This window comes from Lathamus discolor, chromosome 9, assembly GCF_037157495.1.
Source record: "Lathamus discolor isolate bLatDis1 chromosome 9, bLatDis1.hap1, whole genome shotgun sequence".
NCBI lineage: Eukaryota > Metazoa > Chordata > Aves > Psittaciformes > Psittacidae > Lathamus > Lathamus discolor.
This window is the reverse complement of record NC_088892.1, coordinates 12,874,970-12,896,237: the sequence shown is the minus strand read 5'-3', so window position 1 is coordinate 12,896,237 and position 21,268 is coordinate 12,874,970. Positions and strand designations below refer to the sequence as shown.

Here is a 21,268-nt window from a genome sequence, read left to right as displayed (position 1 = left end):
ATCTTTCTTGTTTATTATGCTAAATTTTAGTTTGGATTTTTCCTAGTAGTTAAAAATAACAGAAGAGTAACCAACTTACTGCTTACTTCTGCTGTAGTAGATTTGTCTACTCTTGTTTTACTCTTGGCTTTAAACCTATGAACTGTTGTACTAAAATATGCAACGAAACCAACATAAAATAAAGATGCACATGGCTTGGATAATGGACTCTCAAATGTATTATTTACACAGATTGTCAATGGTGTTGTCTTGTTATATGGAAAAAGGGAAGAGCCAGGGAAAAATAGTTTTGCTTTAATATTTGCTTTTTCCAGTATAACATGAAATATTTATCATAAGAGGCTTCTTGCGAACATTCTGTCCCCAGAAGCCTAATTATATCGGCAGATATCCAATAGCCTTTTATTAATATCAGAGGGTAGAGTTAGGTATCGTTGACCAGCATATCCCTGCTGCTCTGAAAATCAAATTGCTGTAAGTCTCCCAGTTTTTCATCAGCTGCTGACAGCAGGAACTGATCCTGTGTGTGCGTTTTGACCTACAGAAGAGGACAGGCAGTACCAGTACATGATGTGAGTGCACCAGACCATTCCTCCTGCGGGATTCCTTTTTGATAAAGGGCAATTTGTTTCCAGAGGCATTAGAATATGTTTTGTCATCTTCCTCTGGGTGGAAGATTGGCAAACTGTGCAGGCAGGCACATTGATGTTTGAGGGCAGGGTGTGCCCAGTGAACCCAGTAGTTTGAATCCTGGGATAGCTTGGACATCGCGGAGGTGGTCAGTGCCAGTAAATGTGGTGTGCTCAAGGTACATTGGGCTCTTTGTGCATGTGCAGATCAGCCTAAGTAGGTCTGACGTTTCCAGAAGCATTGAGCTCCCTGCTCACATGCTGTCGAGTAGGTGTGCACATGTTTGGGGCATAGCAGATTGCTGGATGCCCAGCTGGGACAGAAAAAGAGGTTGCATCTGTAGAAGCCTGCTCCCCATAAACCTGACTGAAAATGGAGAAAGGATGAAGGAATAAAGGGAAGCACTAACTTTCCTCTTGGACACTTGGAAGATTTAAGTCAGAACTGTTTTGAATAGAGGAAGACACAAAACAAAGCCTGGAAACTCAGGTCCCTGATTCCATAGGCTGGAGAATAAAGTTAGAGAAGATTTAGGATTCACCCTTTCCTCTCTTTCTTCCTTTGCATCATATTAGTTTCCAGGTACCGATCTGGTGAAAGGCTTTGCATGGTCTGCATCCCTGGCTTGTGTGTTGGACTTAAGTATTTTCATGTTGGCCCAGGAATTGGCAGGTATAGCCATGTGTGCTTTAGGTTTCTGCATATGTTTGCAAAGCACCTAGTGCATTCGCAAGGCTGTTCAGATGGTTAGAACAAATTCCTGGTTAGGTTGTGTAATGTCATTTTGCTTCTTGCTTCTGCCAAATTCACAATTCTATGACCAGAAACAAAAGAAAATGGCTTTATCAGCCCCCGATGATGCTCAGAGCCTGCATGGCACTCGTCCTGTCTTGCAGATGAGTTTTGGATGTCATAATAAGTAGATTAAGGACAGCTTAGCTTTCTGAGTTCTTGTGGTTGCTCTGTCCTGCATTGTTTGCGTTACAGAGTTGTGGCAGACCTTTCCCTTTTGATGTTATTAACATCATAATAGAGTAAATCTTTGTATTACAGAGATGCCTTGTATTCCCACTTTGGCAGGCTTCACTACGGGGCTCCAGGCACTTCCACCTTTGCGACAGAGGCAGTGCAGAGCTTTCTCATGGGGGCTGGACAGGGGTTGTAGGTGTAAGTGGAGCTCGGGATGGAGAGGGCGCTGTGCTATTTAAACTGTGATTATTAATGGAGAGCCTGGCTGGTTGAATCCTGTTGCGTGTGAATACTGCCTGAACTTCCAGAACAGTTGTTGCCTCCAACTATGGGAGTATATGCCAGCAGTGGGTTGTCCTTCCTTTCTGGCTTCCTTTACTGCTAAGCAAGTCACATGAATGTCATCATACAGTGCCTAGTTATCTAAAGCTGTTCATGGTCGATAGTCATTGCGTGATACAGAAAGTCCCCAGAGACTGTATAATGCATTCTCCTTATAAAACAGGAGCATGATCAGAAAGGGAAACAGGGAAGCTGCCGATTCTTCATTTCCCTGCCATGGGACAGGCTGCTGACCGTGTGCTTCTCTAGGTGTGTTTCCAGGGGTTGGTTGTGATCGGATGAGCCATGTCTGGCTTGTGCCCTGGCTGCTGAAGATATTCATGTTCATGCATCAGAAATGGCTGAAAGAACCTTTATTAGCAAGCAGTGTTTGAAAAACAGGAGATGATGCAGAGGGCTTTACATCTTTTTTTTTAATTATTATTATTATTGTTTTTATTATTACCCACCCACCCACCCCACCCCCCCCCACCCCACCCCCCCCCCCCCCTACGTTTGCCATGTCCATGTTTGCCATGTCCACGTTAGCCATCATCATGGCCACTCATTTCTGCACATGTGCTTCTGAGGTTTAGCACTTCTAACCCATGTGCTCTGGACTGGGTTATGTGGATGCTGGTATCATTACATCATGGGGTGTTTGCCTGGAGCTGGTGATGAAGCAGAACAACAGCACTCTTGAGGTTTGGCAGAAACCAGTCTCTTACATTATTATTCTTGCCTTTTTTTTTTCTCGTCAAAAAACAAAGGAAGCTTTAGCAGGTAGAAGGTTGTTGCCTGGCCACAGAAACACATTCTTGCGTACAGCTGCTGCAAGGGCAAAACCACTACCTGGGCCCACCCCGGCTGTGGCCACCATTTGCTGTTCCAGTTAGTGATAAAACCCGTGCTCTCAGTGGATCATGAGATGTGAATATTAAGCTTACACCAGTCAGCTTTTTAATTGGTGTTGATTGCTGACTTTCCTAAACTCAATTATTTTAAAAGAAGAAAAAGCTGGTAACAGAAATTAATGCTAAGTTGTTTGGAAATTCCCATTAATCTCCCTCTTCTGTCTGAGCATTGTGAAACTGCATGGGCAGAAATGGAGTTATGTGAAAGATCAGCACCTGAGGAAATGATGCCCAGTGTAGCTGGATCAGTGAACAGAAAACAGTAAACAAACCCAGTGCAAGGCGGTGAGCATGTCCACACTTAACAAAACTGAGCTGGAAATACATTTCTAATTAAAGCTGATCAAACCGTGTGTGCAATGCAGGTCTTTAAAAATTACTGTTTAGAACCTCATTTTTTCCAGTCCTTTGCCCATGATGCAGTTTGTTTTACACATTCAAAGTGACTAGAAAATGCTACCAGTGGCATGCTGGTGCTTTGCACTTGCTGGCACTCATTTGGTTACAGAGTAAATGGCAAATAGCAATCAGTGCTGGGGAGCCAATCGCTAAAGGTGGCTTAGTAACTAATTTCAGAACCCCTTCTTGTTATAGTTATTTTCTTGTGCAAGCATGTCAAAAATACATGTTTTCTGTAAGCCTCAGTGTTGCAAATGTGGAAAAACTGCAATGTTAATGCCAGGACTCGAAGGAGTAGCCTACAAACACTGAGAGATGGGTTTACATATCAAGGTGAATTCTGAAGTTGTTTAAACCGTCTGGCTTTTGAGGAAAAACTAAATAGTAAAACTACCAAAATACAATTGCTTGCCAATTTGTCCTGTCTTACCCTGTCCCCCACCTCTGAACTCAGCAGTCCCAATTGCTTTGTGGAGCCTTTGAAGATCTCTGCTAGCACATACACCTGTGGCCCCCGCTTGCTTCTTTGCCACCCCAGATCTGACACTTGAGCAACTGCTGCCTGTGCAGATGTAAGCCCCTTGGGCAAGAAGCAGTCTGTGCTGCTGCTGGCTACAGATTGCTACGTGCTCTAGGGCTGGCCAGCTGGCAGGCAGCGTCAGGCAGGAAACCACTGAGCCCACTCTGGAGCAACGGCATTTGTCTCCATCTGCAATTTTCGCAAAGCACACAGGAATTAAAACACCTTTGACACTTCTGTCTCTCTGTTTTGGTTAAATTGGGCTGAAAGGTTAAAACATGGTTGGATGCAAGGGCAGCACAATCACATACTCCTTGTTTTCTTAAGAAACATGCTTAAGCTCCTGTCTTTGATAGTAGAGGCAAGTTTGTACTCCCTAATACTGTGTCCCTCCGTATACCTAAAGGTTCAGAAACAGGAAGGCAATACAAAGCACTTGGGAGGTAGGTTTTCTGGTAGGGTGTTTTCATATGCTCTTTGGTTATAATTATTTTGTTAATGCACTTTTATTGTAAATAGAGACCTTGTTATTTAAAGCTCTGTTATTTAAATACATGCTGTAGAGTTTCAGCTGACCCTGCAGAATTTGTCTCTGGCGTGTAACTGCCAGATTTATCCTAAGGAGCAATGAGCTGTTGGTGGTGTGTTTTGGCATCTGGATGTGGATGATGGAATATGCGAAGAAGCTGCAAAGGGAAGTTATTTTGAAACTTGTGGATGGTTAAACTTTTAGAGTCAATTTTTGAAGTGAGTATAATTAGAAGAAGATGTTAAAGCAGAGATGCTAGTTTTTAGAGCTTACATTATACATGTAAACCAGATTTCAAACACTTGCTACTCCACATTTCTCCAGCAAGCTGCTGGCATTAGCTGCATGCCTTGTGGAATGTTTAGGTTGTTAAGCTGTTTTGGTCTGGTTTTTTTCCTGACAGCTGATCTGTGATGTGATGCAGCTGGTTGGACACTATTAGTATTACAAGGTAAACAAGGTTCAGGGCTTGGAAAATGGGAACTGGGTTTCAGACTGAATCACAAGAAAGGTTCCCATGCAGCTTCACTGATGCCTGAGGTTTCATGGACTGGGCCAGTGGATTTCAGTCTTAGTTTTGAATATGTATATATGTGTTTGTGTGCATCTGCATGCACTTCTCCATAGTGCCTTGGGCCCCACTGTATTTGGTGCTGTACAAGTTTACAGAGGTGCCACTGCTGCCTGGGAAAGCTTCACGTACAACACCAACTGACAAACTGACAGTGAGAGAAATCCAGTCAAATCTATATGCCTCTGAATGTAAATGTGTGTGTAATCAGTCAGAATAGCAAGTGTTCTCTATTTCCATCTGGCCTTCATCTGTAGCTTTACCAAGCAATTAATTCCAACAGGCAGTGAATGTTGGATAGTAGTAGTAGTAGTGCAGTTGTTTGTCAGATACTTTTACACAAGTGGACACTCTGCAGTAAAGGTGTAGGCTAATTTCTTCTGTCACACTCTGAGTCAAACCTGTGATGGGATCAGTGTGAGCACACCTTCTCCAACAGAGAAAACATAGAATATGCACGTTTTTCAGTGGAAAACTTGGTGCAAAGTGGGATTTGTTTTGTTTGACGAACTTGAGCTTTTATGGGACAAATTCTGATCCAGTAAATTCAACAGCAGAAATTCCTGTGGACTTCAGTGGAGCCAGAACTGTGTGTAATAACTAAAGCATTACAGGAAGCCATCAGTAGCTGTTGGTGGGAAGTCCTGCAGGGAGGCACTGGGAAATGTGTCCAGCAGTGCATCAGAGGAGGGCAGGGGGTCCCCAGCCTGTGCTGAGGCTCTGTTTGTTTTACCCAAATGCCTGGTTCACTCTGTAGTGCCCTGCTTCATCTTATGCTGTACAAAATGGACTTGGGTTGTTTAAGCAGGGCAAAGCAAGGAGGCGAGAGTTTCAAAATCTGGTAAAGCTGTTCAGTGGTGAATTATAGGAAACTCTTGGTACCTTTTGTGACCAGTTCTTCCAGTGGTTAGCTGCTGCATTTGCTTCATACATGCTGTTACTTATGCCAGTCTACACTGCTTAAGGCTCTGCAATTCTCCAGCTCTGATGTGTTTTAGCCATTTTCTTTAAATTGTTCTGCAGGGTTTGTTCTGTTTTTGTTTTGTTTGTTGCTTTAGTTTTTCCTCTCAAGACATCACTGTTCATTTCTCTCTCTGCCATGATTGACTTCAATCTTTACAAGTAATACAGCAAACTGGAAGATAAAGTGCTGAACCGTAACCGCTTGTAGCTGTTCAGGAACTATTACTGCACATCTGACCTATGCTTTGTTCAAGAGGAGAAGCTTTGCCAGCCAGGCTTCTGCTGGATTAAGCTGATTAGATCAGTTTAGGAAAAAATAACACCAAGGCTCTTCTCAAATTCAGATTTAATTTTTGTTTTCTTCAGCAAAGTGAATTTGGAAGCACTGAATCCTTCTTAATTCAATTAGAAAAGTGAGGTATGCTTTACTTTTAAGAATAATTAGAAGGGGAGTCTGGTTTCATTTGGAGACCAGCTTAATACTGAAAACCTTTCCAAATGCTTAAGTAATTGTCTCTTGAGCTTTGTGGACCAACTAGCCAATAGAATTTTGGAAGGAAATCGGAATTGACTGCTGCTGCCAGATCAGTGCCGTGGAGTTCATCTCTTACAGAGCTCATTCAGAAGTCTGGAGACTGATGTGTTTTCTCAAAGACTAATTGTGTCCATTAACTCCCTTTTAATTTTTGGAGGGGATGTGTCAAATAGAGCCAAATGAAAAGGCACTGAGAGCAGATGTCCTTTTTTTCCACAGTTAAATCTTCTGTGAAGACTTTTGTATGTGTGTGAACAATATGACCTTTCCCTGGGTAAACCTCAGATCTTCTGAACTCAGCAGTGGCACTCTGTGGGGTTTTGGCTTCACGATTCACCTGGGGTGAAGAGGGTTGTAGGGAAGATGCTTGCCTTGAAGTACTGAAGGAAAGGTTGAGGGACCCAAAGAGAAACCCAGTTAATGCCAGTTGTTATGGGCTGTCCTGTGGAGTGCCATGTGTATGTCTCACACAGTCCACCTGCAGAGAGATGTGTACCCACACGATGTTGCAGTCTGTGTGGGAGAAACACCAGCAGAACTGGAATGAAAAAGTAAATCACCTCTAAGGTTGTAGTAGCTCTCATGATCTAGGCTGGAACTTGCAGTCTGAGCTGTGTACCCTGCCTGCCTTTTAAAAAACCAAACCAAAACAACAAAAACCCAGCAGCGCAGTTTTAACCCGTGCAGAACCTTGTCCGTGTTCTGCATTACGCATCAGAGGAAATTCAGATGTTACGCTAATTGTTCATAAGAATGCTGAAGGGTTTTTAAAATTCAGTGATATAATTGCTGAGGACATTCAAAGTTATGTTTTTGTGGGGTAGAAAGCTAATACAGCCTTTCATTATTAGCATGTGTCCTGGAAGGTTGCATTACTTAAAACATGACTCTCTTAACAAGTAATTGGTGACCTCCAGAGCTTTGTAGTGATGGTGAGCCAAAAATCCTTACTTTGAGGGATTCCTGCTCCCAAAGTCTGGCCACCCATCAGCTGGCCTCCTACAGTCCAACCCTGACTTCCTTTCGGCAAGATGGGGCTGCTGGGACACATTTAACTGCCTGTGACTTCATCCAGCAGAGATGTGCTGCGTATAGGTTTTCCCTGTATTCCTGTAAATGGATGCACAATTCAGGCAGTGAAAATTCACTGGGGTGAAAGGATTTGTACTTCTCCCTAGGCTTAGCTTCTTGACGGACTCAGGTCTGCAGGGTGAGAGCCTTCCAGGGCTGAGGCTTTTTTCCTAAACTGTTTGTTTTCCTGGATGAATAGACTTTTGGCATGGCAGACCTTTGCTGTCATAAATCACTGCTGGGCTCCCCAAGTGCTGAGCGGGACTGGCTCTGTGCCAGTGGGCTGTTGCAAACCTCCTGCCCTCAGTGAGAGGAGCCACAGGGCTGCAAACAGCCCGCATCCCTGCTGCCCTGCATCCCTGCTGCCCTGCACTGGGCAGCTGGGCTCCCTGCTGCTGGCTGCCACCAGCCCAGGCTTCCCCAGGGCAGAACACGGCTGGATGAAGAAAGCCGCCTGTGTCAGTGAAGTGTCTGCAGCCTTGGCAGGGGTAGCAAAGCTGTGATGGGGTGTCTGAGGGTGGAAACCCAACAGAGTCTTTCAACAGACGTTAAGAGGCATGAACAGCGGGGCTGTTAAAATTGTTATTTGTGCAAATACTGAAATTTAGGCTCAAACCAGGTTCTATGTCCCAATAACTGGAGTGTAAGGAAAAGGGGATAACTGCACAGCTTGCTTTTCAGGCTCCTTCTCCTGTTCACTGCGCTGATGTTTGAGTTGCTCTCTTGATCCATATATGGCCCCAAAATGTTCCTTTTCTTTCCTTCCTTGGTAGCAGCTCCCATTCACGGGCATTGCAGTTACCTCTGCAGTCAAGCTCCTGGACTTTGTGAGCAAAGGAGAGCTTTAGTGTTTGTCTTCCTGAAGTATCTCCAGATGCAAACCAGGTTGGGGCAGATCACAGTTGGTGGGGAGTCTGGTCCTTCACCAGGAGTAGCTATGCCTTCAGTAGCCTGGTGTATCTCCAGCCGGTGCTGACCCTGAGCACAGCAGTGGTGGCAGTCAGTGGCATTAGCTTCCCAAGCTGTGTCTGTGCTGTGTGCTGCGGCTCTCCATTTCCCATTGTCACCCACCAAGGGGCTACCCTGTTTTTTTACCTGCCCCAGGAGAAAAGTTCCTGCTCTTCCTTCTTGCACATTGCTCACGTTGTTTAGAAACTTCAAATAGCAGGATAGTAGGGAATCTAAAGCATCTTGTCTGAATGTCTGATCTAGATGAAGATGTCCCTGCTCATTGCAGAGGGGTTGGACTAGATGACCTGTGAAGGTCTCTTCCAACCCAGACTATTCTGTGTTAGCTGAATATGGAGAAGCCACAGGAATAAGTACTTTCCTCCAAATGAGCCTGGAGCTGCCCAAGATTGCATGGGATGTTCTGCTGCAGACACCACCCATTTCAAAACTCCTTTCTTCGTATTATGATGAGCATCCTGTTTTCAAATGTGCTTAGTGCTTTACTTGGTCTTGCTAATTGCAACATTAATGACCTCTTTGGGAGCAGGTTTCAAAGTCCCAAAAGATCAGTCTCTATCCCAGTCTTCTACAAGTATGCAGTAGCCCTGAGTGGTTTGTGTTTTGCATAAGGATGGCAATCTGATCAACTGAACATACCAATATTGCAAAAATGCGGGTTCTCAAATATGTGTTTGCGAAAAGGCTTGACCTTGTTCCTTTGTTTCATTTTCTTTTCCCACTGGTCTGCAGTGAGACACAGACAAACATTCGACAAAGCAAACAATCTGTGTTTCCACTTGCACAATGGGAGGAAATAGGAACTGAAAGGATAAAAAAAAAAAAAAAAACCTGGACAGAAAAACTGCTTCTGGTGCCTCTTGGGCTTTGCACTTCCTGAGGGCTGCAGTATTGACACTTGAAGTAGGGGTAAAAAAATGCCCTTTCCCTCCAGAGATCAAGATAGTTTGATCAGCTACCATTAAAATGGACCCCATCCATCTCTCTCTTCCAAGCACTGAGGACTTGGGTAGAATTTTAAGTGGTTGATCGAAGTTATATGTTCTAATCTCTTATCTTGGCTAATCTGTTGCTATTTTAGTATATGGGAAGTCCTCCTATACCGCTGCCAATGTAGCTGTGTTCTGTAGTGAGTTACAGTGATATTTTTGTTTGCTTGTTTAAGCATGTGACACAAATTGGGGCCCTGAGAGAAATTAGTGATTTTTATTTTTTTAACTTCTTACCCCTGATATGTCTAGAACTCCATTTAAAAGAACTTTTAAAAACTATTATTTTCACTTTGAGGGGAGAGGGAGATGCACTAGGAGGGGTAGAATGACCTGTTCTGCACAGAAATAGAGCAGTGATTCTAAGGGAACTTGTTTTCATTGCATATTGAAGTCATCTTTGCTATAGAAATTTGGTAACCTTTATAAAATTATCCTCCTTTTTTTTTTTTTTGTTGGAATGCAGTGTAATATTTTTAAATCATTTTTATTTCTTGATAAGTAGTATATATATCAATATTTCTTCATTAATGCAACATGCTTTGTCTTAAAGTGCACTGAGTGTTATTAATTAACTTTTGTTCTTTATGTATCTATGTGCAAACACGTTGGATTTGACTGTTAATGTTTTACAACCTGAGTTCTGGGGCATGCTAAATAGTGTTCAACTTCCTAGTGTGGTCTGTACTGAAGCGATAAATCTTTGCTAACTTCTTGGAACAAATCTAATTGTAAAGTGGGAATTAGCATATAGGAGAAAAAATCTCGGGAGCTCACTCTGATGCTGCAGTGCTGTGTGTTCTTCCTCTTGATGGCACAGAGTTAGTGGCAGAGAAAGCTATACAGTTGCTGTTGAAAAAGGGTGTTTGTGGAGGAGAGGGAAGGGGAAATCCATCAGCTGGCTGTGCTGCCCAAGTGTTTTTGGGTGAGACTGTCTGGAAGTTGGGTGCCAAATATGGGGTAAAAGGGCAAATGTATTGCATCCACATGGTCAGCACTTAGGCAGTGCAGCTGGGTTGTGGTTTTACGGAAGTCCCTGCATCCTGTGCTGCTGGCATGAAAATAGTCACAAGGAATGGAGAGTGTGCTCCAGCTGGGAGACAGAGCTGAGGGCTACCCTAGAGGAGACCTGGAACAAGGCCCAGGCTTCCAAATCTCAGCATCTCAACAGTATCAAAAGGAAAGAAGAAATGCTCTAGGGGAATACAATTCTTTGATTTACAGCCCCAAAATCCAACAGACATCCAGAGATGTTGTGACAGAAATGCTACTAAAACTTTATAATGCAAATCAAAGTCAGCTTTCTGCAGCCTGAGTTGCATGATTAAAAAGATGAAGCTGTAACCAAATTTATAGCTGCATTCCCACCTGGCTGGTGCTCACAAAACCAAAAAGACTTTCTGAAACTGGTTATTATCAGCGCAAGGCTGTTGTGTGTTGTGGTGGGGTGGGGATTTTGTGTTTGGAGCTTTTTCTAACTATCAGAATTGATGTAGATTACATGTCATAGTTTACAATGAAATGGACCATTTCTGAAATCCAGTGCTAGTATTCAGTGCACGACTGACCCTGAGCTCTGTTTCAGACCATTAACAAAAACAAGCTGTAAGCTTCCAAGCTCTTAAGAAAGTCTTCCTTCAAATCTATTCCCATCCTATTTCAAGTTTTACATTACTGCTGTGCTTTTAGCTGAAGAGCTCCAGCCATGACTACAGTGGGTTGTCTCACATGATACCAGTTGCTGAGTCTTCCTGATGGAGCTGTCCTATAAGCTGTTTTCAGATGACATTTTTCAGCGCCAAAGTGATACAGCCTCAGATGTGCTAGCCCTGACTGCTTGTTTATATGAGTTGAGACCCCAGGGGACAGCAGGATGCCTGTTGTGAGCAGCCGTTGCTGTAAAACAGTGGCTGTGCTTTAACTGCAGTGCAAGAGCAGCCTATCTTCAGATTTTATGTTCTTGGGGTCCTCCTCCCTGCCATGCTAACCCATCAGCATGCCCTGGGGAGCACACTGCAACTGCATGGGATGCTGCTCTTGCCTGCCTGCAGTATGAGCTGGTGTTCCCAGGCTGACTCTGGGTCTGGTGGTAGCAAATGTTGCTCTCCTCTTCTGAAGAGCTGGGTCTAAGTAGAAAAGGTGGAAAGGGAAACAGAAGGATCATGACTTTGTTAAGGTCATGTGGAATAGGACATAGTGTTTCCTGGATCCCTATGCAGAGCATTGTTCATTTGATGCATAGTTTCTTAAAGGCTTTCCTTGTGTTACCAGGATGGAAAGGGTGGAGAGGAGAGGGGTAAAAGGGTGGGGTCGCATCCTTGAGGGCACAGCAGGCTGAGCTGGAAGTGTACCAGCAACCGCAGGGTCACACAGATGGGCCCAAAGTTCATCAGTGGGTTTTGAACAGGAAACCTGCTTGCTGAGGTTTGCTTTCAGCAAGAGCTTGCAGCTGTGCCTTCACCTCTCTACTAAAGGGCAGGTGGCCACAGCCTGCATCAGTTAGCCCATAATAAGTGCTTGTGGATGAGAAAGTCCTCTACCGCCAACAGCCAGGTCTTGCTTTCAAATACAAATCTTCAATATCCAGAGACGGTCCCAAGAGTTAAGTTTGTGGTATGTACCAGTTGTCTGGATTATACAGGCAGGCAGCGCTGTGAAGGGTCACCCAGGAGTCCCACAGCCTTGTGCAGATGTTGTGAGCTATTTGTGTCTGTGCACAGCCTAAGTGCACTGCACATCTGTGTGCCTGATGGCAGAGTGTGTTTGATGTTAAATCGCCCTCCCAGTGGTCACAAAGATGCAGACTGACCAGTGTCCAAGGCTTCTGGCATCTGGGAGGTATCTCAGCACATAGGCACTTCACAGCCTCACCAAAAATGCTGCTTTTTAAGGGAGAGAGAAGTGGGGTTGTGCTTGTGGTTACAGACAGGACATGGACATAGTTAGGACTTCTGCATAGTCAAAGCTACCAGCTTCTTTCTGCCTTGCTATGCTGCAGCAGGCAGCCCCTGCCCTTCAAGTGCACTTTTTCCTGCTGCGGTTAAATGGGGACAGCTTCTTCAGGCAGACCTAGAAACACGTGGACATTAATGAGCGCGTCTTGCCAAAAAGGAAGTGTGTGATGGGAATGCCGTGGGCTGCCTTGGCATGGTGTGCAGCACTGGAACAGGACAGCTGGCTTGTGTTGTCTGGACTTGCAGTTGTGCATTTCGAATCTGTCAGAATGTAAGTGGGGAGAGAAGCTGATGGGAGCTGTTTGCTACCCTTAGGAAGAGAGGTCTGTGAAGGATCTGGGAAGGAAGCTGTAAAACCAAGCTCTCTGCATGTGACCTTACAATTTCAGGCATGTGTCATTGGGACCTTGGGTCTATGGCTATAATTGTGGCCCAAGCCAGGGACTGCCCCAAGTTTTCGTTTGCACCTACCAGGAAAAGGTGTTGTGTGTGAATGCATCATTCTGTAAATACACTTAACTCATGTAAAGCCGCTTTATCAGCTAATCTCTTGACTGCTACTGCTGATACTCTTGTTTGATGTAGATAGAAAAATACATCTTAGCCCTCGTAGAGGGCGTAGATAAGCAGTTCCTCTATCTAGCTGAGCTAACAAGGTGAATACACATCCAATAGAAATTACACTGGGTGGTCTGTCCTATTCCATGTCAGTCTCCTTGCAGAGATAAAGCGGGGTTGCAGCTCACCAAAACTAGATTTTTGCTGTTAAGCATCTTCTATAAATGTGGCTGCGATGAGCATGATGGAGGTTTGAAGGATCTGTATGCTGGCCCCAGGTTTGCTGGATGTTACTGTAGTGACTAACTGGCAACTGCAGCAGAATCCTTATGCAGAAATACTTTCTGGAGGAAATGAGGAATTTAGCTGGACTCAAAGCTAATGGGAGAATTCCAACTTGGATACCTCATCAAAATGTAGGCAGGAACTTCAATTTTAGAAAGTCATTGAGGTTCAGAATTGTTTTTGTCTAGGCTCTGTATGAGCTTGGTAGCATTTAATGCTATGCTCTTGGGTAGGAATATGGGTGACTCGCAGATGGCTGTTGGATGTTTTGGCCACATTCTCCAGAGTTGAAATCTGCTCTTAAACTGAGAATTTAGGTGAAAGATAAAACCTTTTATTAGGGAAATGGGCCCAAGGCCTGTTCCTGCCCTCTGCTCAGTTTCTGAGGAAACGTACAACAGACAATCTTGAATCCAGAGAGGATGGGCAACAGTGGATTGCACAGAGGGCTTGGAGGGCAATGCCCCTTGTTCTTCCTTCCATTTTGAATTAAATCACAAAGGTTGAACTTCTGTGTGTCTTATCACTGGAAGTAAGTGAATCTGTTGATCTCATTGGTTTGGAAACAGTTAAAACAGCCAGTTGCTCCTAGGGAAACCAAAACACCACCTTTTTCAAAACAGTTCAGTCATGCTCAGCTTGGTGACTTCAGTAGAAGGAGCAATGTGTGAGTTCCCATGAACTCTGGCTAACCACTGAGATTTATTGATAAATGAAAAACATAAGGGCTGGGCCCTTGAAACCTTCCCTTACTTGAGCACTAGTCTCAGTGTGTTACCAGAAAGCCCAGGGCTGGCTTCAGGATGTTTGCTGCTTTTAGAGATGTCAAGGAAAATGAACTCAAAGCAGTTTGAAAAGGTTTGTGTGAAGAGGGTTGTGGGGTTTTTTGTTGTTGTTCTGAGCTGCCAGCACAGTCACAGACTGTGCATTAAAGCAAGTGTAATGTGGAACACATTACCCTGCTGAGATCAGCTGCACAGGCTTTAATAGTTGTTCTCCATGTGAACACACATGTCCTCTGAAGGCTTCATCCCTTTTAGTGTGGAGTCTTGCTGTAGCACACTCACTTTTTGGGGGGGAGGTTCAGTAGGGTGCCAGTGTGCAGCCATTACTTACAGGGATTGCTGGTGTTTGGGTCAGCTGTTGGGGGGCCTTGCTTCAGCCCATTTTTTCTTGTAACTGAAGAGATTGTGAAGTTGTGGGGAGGAGAAGGAATAATATTTAGGATGCCCCCAGGCTTCTCTGGTTATTTTGCCTCCACTGACTGAACCTTTTCCTTTGGCAGTATTGAAAGGAGAAGTTTTATTTTGTGTCATTTGGATGATGTCAGAGGCAAGCAGAAATGATGGTGTGTGCTGTGCAAGTCTGCATCATTGCTTGTGGCACACATTAGCAGGTGCAGAGACTCCTGACACCTATTTCCATGTGATAACAGTGAATCCTTTACTTTGGGAAAATGCGCAACTTTAATAAAAAGTAAATCTGCCAAGATGGTAGTAAAATCACTATGTTATGATGAAAATGTTTTTGTACAGGTACACAGGTGTCAATACAATCTCCAAGATGCTTTTTCATACACACTTTTAAATTAATTCATCCCTTTTAGATAATTGATGAAAGGCAGATGTAAATATATAGGTATGTTTACACCTTTCCATGAGGTTAATCTGCAGCCCTCTGCATTACCTTGCACAAAGTTGTGCTGGTGGGTGAAGGTGAGGTTCTTCAGCCTAATGCAACCAGGAAACGTGGAAGACTTTTCAAAAGATTTGATAACAGTTGTTGAAAATAGAGTTGAGAGTTAGAGCAACCAGGAGTGAGTTTTTACTGCTCCTTTTCTTTCTGCCTCTTGAGAAGGGTTCAGAGTCTCTGGTGGATTGAGCTGCTCTCTGTTTTGTTCCAGGATAAGGAGTCTGAAAGAACATAAGGGTGTGAAGTGCATGTAGTTAACAGTATTTGCTGCCTTGTGAAGGCTGCTTTACCCAGTCAGCATTTATTGCAGGTGAGCAGGGATGGTTGGCTGCAGCCCTGTGTGTTTCCCTCAGGCTAGCAGTAACCTTGCATAGTGTGAGGATGATGAGGCATTAAGATAAGGCACAGGGTGTGATCCTACCCTCTCTGCACAGCCTAAGCTACTCTCATCCAGCAGTCATCACAGTTGCAGAGATGTGAGCTTTTAGGAAGGCAGGAGCAGGATTGCGTTGTGAATCTCAGTTAATGGGGGGACATTTGTTGTGGGTCATGTTCACCTTTGCACAAAACAAAAGGACTTGCTGTTTTTCTTTGCTAATTTTCCAAATCCTTTGGGGGGGATTTAGTATTCTCATTTATAATGGTAAAAGTGAGTGAGAGCAGCAGGTTTGCATGCAGTGGCAATAACCTTGTCTGTAAAATAACAGATGTCTGTTATACAGAGGGACAGTTTGACCAGGTATCATGCTCTGAAGTCAAAACTGAATGTCAAGCCTTTGTTGTGTCCTTATTCTGATGAATATTCAATACCAAATGCAATGGTAGCCTCATATTGATGGATTTAGTTTTTCAGTAAAGAAGCATATCTCCATGCTTCACTGTAATTATGAAAATCAGTGTTGATTCTTGATGACATACTCTGCAGCACAGAAGAGACTCATCGTTTCGATGGGTTGGTTGCCTGCTAAGTGTGGTGGTCAGAGACATGGAAGCATCAGTGTACTTGACTCCAGACAAGCTCTGGAGGTATGTCAGGGTGCCAGCATGTCTAATGTAACTGTATTTTGTGGAAGGCCCTCTCTCACTATATTGCCAAGACATTCAATGCCTGGAAACATTTGCAAACAATGGCCTCCAACAAAGGAGCTGTGGCTGTGCAGAGGAAGCTTGCTAACCGGGATTGACGTCAACTGGATGGATGCTGACCAAGCACTGGCACTCACCACTTCCCAGCTGCACTTGGCCATGGTCATGTGTCACGGGCCTGGGGAGTGTGTGTGTCATTTGTCTTCCTCCTGAGGTCTGTGACAATGTCTGAATCCTATCATTCTAGTTTGTGAGAAAGAGCTTTACAATCCCAGGAGTGTTTCCACAGAAAGAGGACACTTACAAATATACAAAACCTCAGCAGGATTTAATTTTGTGTAAAAGAAAACATGACTGTGACATATCGCCTGAGAATGAGGAATCATTTTTCATTGATGCAAAATTGCTTAGTCTTAGAAATAACACTCGTAAGCAGTTTTGTGCAGATAGAACCTGGGTTTTAAAATGACATAACACAGCTTTTAATTTTGCAGGTGTAAATTGCACCTGCAAATCATGTTGTCTGCAAACTTCAGCATTTCATACTTGATTTCCTGATTTCCTATGGCTTACTTAACTGATGTCAGTTATTTCAATGTACAGCTTTGCAAGCACTACTATTTCGGGAATAAAACTGCAGTCTCAAAGCTTCAAACCCATTTCCGAACATTTGATGGAAGTGAGGAATTAGTATGGGTAGCCAACCAGACTGTTCATACCAATTTTTTGATACTACCCTCCAGTATGAGATTAATGGGGGTTATCATGGCAAAAGACTGCATCTCTTGAGCAACTTGATCTAACCAAGCCATGAAACTCCAATTTACAGCAAGATTCCTGGTTGTGTTTCTAACATACATTCTTGTGAATCACATTTTGACAGTCTCTGTATGAAGTTTACTCTTTTAATAGCTTCATCTTCTATTACCTTCCTTTTCCTAGCTGTGTTTTTAAAAAACTACCCACTTACCTACTCTAAAATTATTATCTGTTGCTTAATAATGCCCATAGGGTGTGGGCATTTCACTAATGAAGTGTGTATGGACGTAGGCACGCAGGCAGTCAAAGCCCTGTGAGCGTTCTTCACCACCACCACCACAGAAGATTACATTTGAGAATACAAAGCCTCTGCATGCTTTTTTTGGGAGATGAGATACAGTTAACTTAGCCGCAGTGAGAATTCTGAAAGCTAAGCATTTAAAAAAGGCTTCACATTTATTTTTTATTTCCCCTCTTTTATAAAAACAGTCCATACAGCTCAAAGGTTCTTGGCAGCCACAGACAGGCTGCCAGATTGATGTACTGAAACCCAGCTTTCTCTCTACCCTGTGGTGAGCCACAACATGTAGGATGGGAAGGCAGGGACAGTACCAGCTACCCAGCACCTTGCTTCCCCAGCACACAGCAGCCCTGGGTTGCAGGACAAGGTTGTTCTGGTTGGGTCTTCCTGGGACTGGGCTGTGACATCCTAGAAGAGGAGGCTTGAGAGGTGGCAGCATCTGTTGAACAGGAGTTAGATGGAGACCCATAAACTCATGCCATGTTGTGCTCTGACAGCAGAGATCTCCCAGCATTGCTGCTTGCTTTGTGCTAAAGGGGGAAGTTCAACCCTGCAAAGGATAGCTTTAGAGCATGGTAAAGATATAGATCACCCAACTTCACTTTGGTGGTTTTGTATCACTGAAAGGTTGTTGAGACGTGATTGAAAGGAAGTACTGCAGCTGAGCTGTTACATGCTTAATTTGTCACTGTATACATAATTTGCATACATGTTTTACTTACAGGCTTTTGTTGTTTTAACAGGGTCGCCATGTGAAGACTGGGCAGCTAGCAGCAATCAAAGTGATGAATGTTACTGAGGTGAGTGCAAATCCAGTAATAAAAAAGTTGTCATCAAGGTATAAGGAAAAATAAATAATCAGCTCGTGAGAAGGTGGATAGCTTATTAAAGATGATCTAATGGTATAAATTATGGTTTCTGAGCACCAGTTTGTGTTTTGTAAAGTACCGAGAGGTGGTAATACAACCAAATTTTTCAACTGTACCTGACCACTGATGGCAAAGCAATAGGGGAATGCATTGCTGTGTATTTTGATGGTCTATAATAGCAAAGAGAACTCTCTTCCAGCGTATTTCTGGTTGTTCATCTGTTTCCAGAGATAGCAAGTAAAAGATTTCCTGTAACTCTGCACTGCCCCTGCTGTGTTTCATCACATCCTCTCCCCTTGCGTGCCACCCATTCCTCAGAGCAGCTACCCTGACAGCTAGCAAGCAGGAACATGTTAAAAATGTAAAAGTAGCACTTTTTTTATTGTTATTTGACAGATGAGAGGATGAGACAGTTTAATTGGCACTGTCGCTGCTCACATTTAAAAGTAGTGTCAGTGCTGGAGCAGGATGTTGAAGAAGTTGCCAAGTATCGATTTTTGTTTCTTCCTTTAAGAGCGCAGCCAGTAGTGAAGCAGTTTGTTCCTTGAGACGTTTGAAGCCCAGAAAAGTTGGGGCACTCCCTGCATCCTGTTCTCACATTTACTGGAAGTCTGTGGTTTTCTACAATGCAGCTAGTCTCACTGAAGACCATTCTGTCACTCTGGCAATGTAGGTATGGAGTACCAAACTCCAGGATAAAGTTACTCCTCTTGCAGTGCTCTGAAATAAAAACCATGGCCAAGTCTGCCAGTGGTGCATCTATACGTGCTGTTTTGGACGAGCACAAGTAAGCCTTGCCGGCATTTTTCTGTATGTCTTTTGATTGTCTTGGAAGACAGCAGAACAAGTTGATGGCTGTGTGGGCCTTTGCAAGTAGAGCAGTCCAGGACAGTTCTTTCTGGTGTAGGAATCCAGTCCTGAACAGGAAGTGGTCTGAACTGGACATTGGTTATTTGTACTTAAAGGCCTACTGCAGTGCTTTGGCAAAGCATGTCTAAGGGCTGGTTTGGCTGTGGCTGCTACTTTGTCAAATACACGTGTAGTTGCATCGCCAGGTTTGCTCTTCTCTGTGCAGGGGATGCATTTTTTAAATGAGTGCTACATGAGGTTGGTGGGATTTTTGCGTTCAGCTCTGCTGGTACATGTATCAGCAGGTGCTTTGGCTTTTAAAAATGGCATTTACCAAACAGGAGGCTGCTGGATTTTAGGAGGTGAGGAGGTGGGGTTTGAGTCATACAGATTCTTGAGATCAGAGCACCTGCACGCTTTGGCGGCGGAGCTGACAGGACAGACCCTGGCACAGGCTCAGAAGCGATCAGAGGTTCTGTGTGGACTGCTTTCATGCTTTGCTGGGTCAGCCAACAGTGCGGGAGGGCTGGCCAAAGACGACACTTGTGGGCAGAGGATGGGATTGAACAAGGGTGTCTCGTATGCTAAGGGTCTGCGCTCCTTTCTTGCTACTTGAATAGTCCACAGTGGTTTTTTCTCCCCCAGCATCATTCTTTCATCACTAGAAAATCCAAATTAAGAAGTCTTTCAGCTAAAACATTTCATCATAACTGGTACATTTCTGCCAAAAGATTTTGTTTCACCAATTTTTCTTTCAGCAAGAAATCATTTGGTCAGAAATTTCCTGATCAGCTCCAGCTGTGATTGTTCAGCTCAAAGATCTGGGGCACACTGAGAGCTAACTATTCTATGATTCTATGATTCTATGCTTCTATGCTTCTAAGCAAACTTGCTCTTCACTGTCATAAGCTGCAGCCCTGCGCTGGTTTCCTAAGAGCAGCAGCAGGTTGCTGTGGTCATTGCAGGATCTTCTGGACATCTGTCAGGAAGTGCTGCCATGTGGTGCTACAGGGAGAGTGGGGAGCACTTTGAAATGGTTGAAGGGGAGCTGGAGTCAATGTATGCTCACGTGCCTCTCCACATAGGTACTGCTTCCTGTTCTCTGATGGTGCCAAGCAAAGACAGTGCTTACAAAGAGGTTGGATTCTTGCTGCTTTTCTCTTCAGCTGTTGGTGCAGGTGATCAAAGAGCTGTTCTACAGCAGGTCATTCTCTCTCTGTCCTTGTGTTCAGTCTTTCCACATACCAGAATAACACTTAAATGAGAAAATTATCATTAGAACTGCCCTAGTACTACGGGGTCTCTTGGCGAAGTGTTTGTCAGCTAATGATCTTGTTTCCATTTGAGGTCAGAGGCATGTGCTTTCTAGCTTCTTAAGGTCGTTGCCAATAGGCCACACCTTCAAAACCAGTCTTTGATCATGAACCTGTCATCTTTGTGCATGCAGCCATCTGTGCCCAGAAATGCGTTGGTTTGTGAAAGCAAACAGCTTTTTGCACCTGCACATCTGTGAGCTTGTTTCCTTTTCTTAAAGCACATGATTTATGAACAGACTTCTGGGCCCCAGGGAGATGTGGCTGATGGTAACACTGACAAGAGGGGGTGTCCTGAGCACGTGCACTGAAAAGTCGAGGGTGCTTGTGTCTCCAGTCACCCTGCTTGAAGGATGTATGTAGTACTGAGACTTAGCAAGTCCAGGTTCAGTTCTTGGCCCATGGGACAGAACGGCTCGCATTTACTCTTCTGTCTCGGTTTCTCCATGTAAAATAGAGAGGTTTTTTCAAAACTCATTCAAGCACTGGGCAGACAGAGTACTTTTTGCCCACTTGCTCTCTTGTATAGCCCTTTACCTTACAGACTGATTGGTATTTGAAGTCACATCTCTTGTCTTTGGAGGATGCAAGTGTTTGGCTTAGAGGGTTTCTGCTCAGCAGTGGTGGGGCTCAGCAGGGAAGGGCCCTGACCAGTCTGAGCAGTGTCTTCCCAAGGCACTCATGCTGTATCTGGGCATCATACAGCAGTGTGTGAACACAGCTAACTGCCTCTATAGGCAAGGATGGGCAAGGGAAGAAGAGGCAGGTGCAGGAAGGGAGCAGGTGGCAGCCTCCTGGGTAAATAGATAAGGACACGAGATAAAGCAGCAATTAGATCATCTTGCAGGTAATGGTAAAGGAGCATTATACATGTGCAGCTACTCTGCTCTTGGCAGCGCATGTGGAGGAGCCTACCTGGTATTCCAGCAGTGTTCACAAACAGGCACATGCTTATCTTTGTTTTAAAAACATGGATGCAAGATTGCCAAGTAATAGAAAGTACTCGGATAAGAGCTATGCCAGCACAATTCCAACATCCAGTAAAATAACTGGGCAAAGGAATAAGAGCTGAAAAAGAGGCAACAGCTATGAGGAAGTGGTTGAAATCTGCCAGCTCCCCAAGGGGAACTCTGAAAGCTGCAGGCTGGTGCTGAGGGCAAAGCAGGAAAGGTTTTCAGTCAGGCCTGCAAAGTTCCTGTGGGTGGGCAGAGTAAAGAAAAAC

At 44.2% G+C, this 21,268-nt stretch overlaps 1 protein-coding gene across 5 annotated transcripts in view; it reads left to right on the top strand.

Annotated features, from left to right (window-relative positions):
• Window positions 1-21,268, top strand: part of NRK (Nik related kinase) — a 97,026-nt gene that overhangs the window by 14,852 nt on the left and 60,906 nt on the right. For all 5 annotated transcript variants that reach the window (XR_010614931.1, XM_065689854.1, XM_065689851.1 and 2 more), the window contains exon 3: window positions 17,759-17,815. Coding sequence is in view for 4 of the 5 variants with exons in the window: in XM_065689854.1 (XP_065545926.1) it covers window positions 17,759-17,815 (57 nt within the window). In the remaining variant the exon portion in view is untranslated. The remainder of the gene's footprint in view (window positions 1-17,758; window positions 17,816-21,268) is intronic.